This window comes from Phascolarctos cinereus, unplaced genomic scaffold (genome assembly GCF_003287225.1).
Source record: "Phascolarctos cinereus isolate Bilbo 61053 unplaced genomic scaffold, phaCin_HiC Scaffold_7;HRSCAF=346, whole genome shotgun sequence".
NCBI lineage: Eukaryota > Metazoa > Chordata > Mammalia > Diprotodontia > Phascolarctidae > Phascolarctos > Phascolarctos cinereus.
Window position 1 is genome coordinate 188,881,659 of NW_027556180.1, and position 6,000 is coordinate 188,887,658.

The 6,000-nt window shown below is 44.0% G+C and overlaps 1 protein-coding gene across 1 annotated transcript in view; it reads right to left on the reverse strand.

Annotated features, from left to right (window-relative positions):
• Window positions 1-5,057, reverse strand: part of GBE1 (1,4-alpha-glucan branching enzyme 1) — a 279,718-nt gene extending 274,661 nt beyond the window's left edge. The window contains 1 exon segment of the mRNA XM_078147433.1: window positions 4,589-5,057. Within this exon segment, the coding sequence (XP_078003559.1) occupies window positions 4,589-4,713 (125 nt within the window). The 5' untranslated portion in view covers window positions 4,714-5,057.
• Window positions 5,058-6,000: the final 943 nt, after the last annotated feature.

Consider the following 6,000-nt stretch of genomic DNA (forward strand, 5'->3'; position numbering starts at 1 on the left):
TGATGACAGTATTGCTGAGTCGGGTCCATAGGAAACAGCCTCTCTTAGAACTAGTGACCCCTTTCCCATGGCCTCTAACTTCCTCATCTCATAGCATGAAGAACATAATACCTGAGGAGAGAGCAACCTCCCTGGTTTTATTTTTGATTGCCCATTCCCATTTGTCTTTGATTGTGCTGTCAATCTCCCCATTCTTGACTGTCCCTATGCCTAAAGATCTTATGCCCTCCCCCATGTGTAAGTAAAACACAACTGTAACAAAGTTCTACTACTTTTAGTACTCCTAGACAGTTAACCTCTTCTGTAAAAGCTTGTTTCCAAAAGCAGCTCCAATAAGCCAGGACAAAAATTTAAGGTAATATTTTAATCACCAGATTTGGCTCTGAATGACTTGGTTATTTCCAAAAACTGAATCCAACCTAAAAAAGAAGTTTTGCAACCAATAAGACTATAGAAACAAACATGTAACAGACTGTTCCAAAAGAATTCCAAGATGACAACATTCATTTGACTGCATCCATTTTTTTTTCTTTTTAATCACAACTCAGGGGGACTGAATTTGGCAGTTTCCATTTCCAAAAACTATACTAATTTGAATATAATATCCACCATGTTACACACAGAGAATGAATGGGACATTTCAAAATGACAATATTGTCTTTCTTCCTAAGATAGTACTTACTCCATTTTCTTCCTATTTGCCAAATTCTGAGTTCTAGAAACAAAGATGAACTGCTTGCCATGATTTCCAGAGTTTTAAAGTAGAAAGGCTCTCTAAAACATGACAGCAAGCAAGTTTAAAAGGTTCTACAATTTATTGAGCTCTTCTGAATAGCAGGAATGAAGGACACGAAATCTAATTTCACCACATTTTAGAAAGCTACTAGATGTACTATCAAAGAAGTTTAACAAATTTTTTTAAGTAGTTCTCTATGTGTGAGACTCCTGTTAGGCAGTAGGAGATACAGACAAAACAAAAATAATCTCTGCTTTAAGGAGTTTGAGTTTAGCAGTGAAGAACAGAGATAAGGGGTAAGCTGAAATAGATGTGAATGAGCTGGGAGTAATTACAATGCTTGGGGGAATTTTTGTCTTTGATTTCCCTCAAAACTGTTACTTCCACTAAATGCAAGCAGGGACCCAAGTTCCATTTACACAATAGCTAATTCATTTATGACATCAAATTCCTTTGTTACAAAAATCATGCAATCATTCTGACTGGGTCCACTACAAATTTGTTATGCAACCTCAACCTCCAATACTGCTGGGTAATGCTACTATACCTCCTTTATCCCACTCTCCAGGGTTGCTCTTCCAAAAACCTTTTCATCCCTGCTGAAACTTCATATGACACCCCATCCCCCCACTCTCTCAGATAAGAGCCTTACCTCATCATTTTTTAAAAAATATTGAGGCCATTCACAGTATGCTGCCTCTTCTTCATTTCCCATTACTTAAGTGACTTCTGCCATTTATCCCCTCCCTTACCCACTGTCATTTGATGAGATGGCTTTCCTCCTTACCAAGGTCTTTTTATTTGTTCAGGTGGCCCCATTCCACCCCATTTCCTTCAACAGATTGCCCCTACTCTTTCCTCCATCTCTAATGGCTCATTTCCTACTGCCTACAAACATGCCTATGTCTCTCCCATTCTGAAAAATCCCTCACTTGATCCTTTCACATTTGATAACTATTGTCCTATCTACAGTAGGTGTGTGTCCACTTTTCTCTGATTTCAAGGAGTTCTTAACCCCTTACAATGCAGCTGCCAACCTTATCATTACACTGAAACTGCCCTCTTCAAAATTACTTTTAGTTTATATTTTAGTTGCCAAATCCAATGGTCTTTTCACTACCTTTCTTCTCTTTGCCTTCTCTACAGCCTTTGACACTTGATCACTCTCTTATCCTTCATACTATCTTCTCTCTAGATTTTCAGGACATTACTCTCTCCTGATTCTCCTCCTGACTACTCCCCTTCTGTCTCCTTTGCTGGATCCTCTTCCAGATCATGCCCTCTAATTGTAAGTTTCCAGAAGGGTTTGGTCTTGGGTCTTCTTCTCTTCTCCCCAAAAACAACTTCACTTGGTAACCTGATCAACTTCCATGGAAATAATTACCATATCTATGCTAAAGATGCTCAAACCTCTCTATCCTGCCTCAAACTCTCTAGTGATCTCCAATCTCATATCTCCAATTGAGGTTCAGGCATTTCAAACTGGATGTACAATAGACATCTTAAACTCTGTATCTCCAAAAGGAATTAATTATCTTTCTTCTAACTGCCCTTCCCTCACCTTTGCTATTATTATGGAAGGCAACACCATTCTCCAAATTCCTCAGGCACAACACCTAGGAGTCATCAGGAACTACTCACTCTCTCTCACCTTCCATATGCCATCTGTTTCCCAGGCCTGTCAATTTCATCTTTGCAACATCTCCTGTATACATCCCCTTCTCTCCTAACAATCCCACCATTCTAGTGCTGGCCCTCATCAACTCACACCTTGATTACTGCAATAGCCTGCTTCAAGTGTCTCCCCCTGTCTCCATTAGACCACTAAAGTGATTTTCCTAAAACACAGATCTGACCAGCTCACCCCACCCACTCCCCCACCCCCCACTCAAAGAACTGCAGTGGCTCCCTCTGTTTGATCAAACACAAAATGCTCTATTAGCATTCAAAGATCTCCACAACCTAGCCCCACCCCTCCACCTTCTTACCTTTCCAGTCTTCTTACACTTTACTCCCTGACACATACTCTTCCTCCCAGTGACACTGGATCTCCTGGCCCTTCTACAAACAAGATACTCCATCTTTCTACTTCAGGCATTTTCTCTGGCCCACTGCCTGGAACACTCTACCTCCTTCACTCCCTACTTAAGAGTCCAAACTAAATCCCATCTTTGCCTTCACTCTATTAATTATTTCCTATTTATTATACATATCTACACACACATGCACATATCGTACTGTATATTTTTTTTGAATGTTGTCTTGCCCGCTGTACTCTTGGAGGGCAGGGACTGTCTTTTGCCTTTGTATCCCCAGATCTGTGTCTAGAACATAAAAGGAACATAATAAATGCTTACTGATAGACTTGATAAGGATCATAGATTCAAAGCTACAAAGACTCTTAGAAGCCATCAAGTTCAACTCCCTCATTTTATAGATGAAGCTGAGGTCAAGTGCCTCCTTTTCCCTAAGGAGGTCAAGTGACTGGTTCAGGGTAACACAATTAGCATCTGATGCAAAATGTGAATCCAGGTCCTTCCTAAGGTCTCCAAGTCCAATGCCCTGTCCAATAAATCATGCCACCCACTCAAGATCAGAAATATTCCAATGGAATACCTAGCTTGAGGCACATTGCAGTAAGGCAACTGGATCACTGACACATTGTAGCTTTCAATGTGTTAATACACATTCAGATGTTACAGGAAATCCAGAAAACACCAAACCAAAATTGTTTCACTATTAGCATTAAAATTGATATCCCACGAATCAGCCCAATACAATTTCAATTACAACTTAAATTTTAGATTCACCGAATTTAGCTTTCCTCTACACTGCTCTGGACTCAAAGGGATAACTTTAGAACTCTAGGGTGGTCAGCGAAGAGTATTTATGTTGAGCAATAGGGGTATTTGCTCAATGCTATGGCTTCCGATTTTTCACTTGCTCCAAACGAGAGAAAGATCTTTAAAGGCGTTTACCTTGGACAATAAAAAGAAAGGAGGCATGGGGCTAGCAAGTTAAAAAAAATACACATATATGTATGCATGTGTGTGTGTATATATATGTGCGTATTTATATACATATATACACACACATACATATATATTTAGAGACTCTGACACGTCTGGATTCAAATGGGCATAAATATTAAGTGAACACTAACAAGAACGGTATTCCTGCTTTTACACTAAAAGCTGTCGCCTGCTCAACTCCTAAGTGTTCAATTCAGCACACAGGATTACAGGAGTGAACAAGCTGCGCCTCTAAATGCTGCAAAATAATTCAGTACAAGTGGGAAGGGGAAGGAAAATTGCCCTTGAAAGTAACTCAGTTCTTCTGCTCTCTGGCCCGGCGCCAGAAAGGTCCCCAAGAGGAAAAGTTTACAAACTGCATGGCTCCAAGCAGCAACAAGATACCCCAAAGCATGGGGCAAACACGCACTAGGGCACCAGAGCCAGGACGCGCCCTCCCAAACAAGAGCAGCGGGCACAGGTTACAGCTCGCGCCACGCGCCACGCGCCGCACGCATGCACGCGCGCTCACGCGCCGAGCCCCGCCCGCCAGCTCGCTCTGCAGGAAACGCCAGGGCTCGGCAGCGCGCGAGGGAGACGCCCCAGGGGCCCAGCGTCCCTATAACGCGCTAACGGCTACCTCCCAGCCCCCTGGCCCCTTCGGCCCCCCAGCCCAGGGGCGGAAGTCCTGATACTCTCCCTTCCACCTCTCCATGGGGAGGTGCCCAGCCCTCCCGTCAATCAGAGGCTACGACAGGGACGAGGAAGGAAACCGGAAGGGGGGGGAGGGAGCCCTCGGGTGGAAAGAAGGGGCGTCGGGGCGGCGGACGCGGGGCGGTACCTCCGCTGGAAGTCCCCGGCGTAGGGCTTCAGATAGGGGTCAATCTCCAGGAGACGGGACAGCCCGGGAACATCCGCCAAAGCAGCCGCCAACGCCCCCTCCGCGCCGCTCGTCGGAGCCGCCATCTTCCCGCTGCAGCCCCAAGCAGTGGAGGCCCGAGAGGGTCGAGTACAGCTGGAGCCCAGACCTGGGGAGGGAGGAGTCAGAGTAGGAAGCCCTTCGCCGTCGGTAGCACCGACCCTGGGCTCTTTATACTTGGTGCCACTGGCCACCGACCCACCCCTTTCCCTCCTCCTCTACCCCTCCCCCGAGGAGAGGGAGGGAGGGGCGAGACCCTGATTGACCCGCGGGCCTCGGCCACGCGCGCACTTGGGGACCTCACTATGCACGCGGCGGTGCCGGACCGGGACGTGCTCAGGGGAGCCTCCCCCTGAGCATCCTCACGTGACTGCTTCTGCCCAGAACCTTCATCCTGGGCCTCCACCTTGGGCTCACCAAGCTCAGCGCCCCTTCGGTGGCACAAACCTGGAAAAGTCTGGAAATCATCTAGTGAGTTTTATAAGTTACTGGATTTTAAACCTGAAAGAGATCTTACGGATAATTTAGTCCTTTCTAAAAAGTTAGGATTAGAGGAAAGTAACTGAACAAGTCCCCCAGAGAGAAATGTTTTCCAAGTTTTTTTTTGTTTGATTTTGGGTTTTTTTTGTTTTTACAGAGCACTCTGTTTTCAAAACGTTTAAGACTTCTTTGTAGTTTCAGTAGTTCAGACAGTTTTCTTAGTCTACTGACCACGTGAACAGAAGAACATCAGATTTGTAATGCTGTTGTCAGCCAAATTAAATCACATTTTGTACCTAATTTATTAATTTGGTTGTTTGGTTTTTTTTACCAAGTGACTTAGGGAATATTTCCTGACGCTCTGAATTTCAGGATATAGATATTGTTCGCTGTAATACTAAGAACTAAATGGAAATCAGACTCGAAATTCACATTATTTCTCACAGTTGCCATATCAATCATTTTTTGGTTTCTTTGTGAGTAGCTATGTGACTTCAAACAAAGCACTTTACCTCTTCAATTTACTTTATCTGTAGCATAATGTAGGCTGAGTTGGTAGCTTGCTTGTGCCAATATCTAGCTACCAGGTAGTGGAAAGAATGTTTAACTTGAAGCAAGGGATGCATCAGTTTGATTCCCACCCCTGATCCATGATAACTATATGACCCTGAGCAGTTTCCTCATCCATAAATAAGAATAATACCGGGCATTATTTGCCTCACTTGGTTGTTGTGAGGTTCAAGTGAGGTCATCTATATAAATTGCAAATGGTCTGATTATTTAATAAATGTCAGCTACTATAGCCACTCTGAGCAAATCATTTCGCCCCGGGTTCCTCACCTGCAAAATGAACT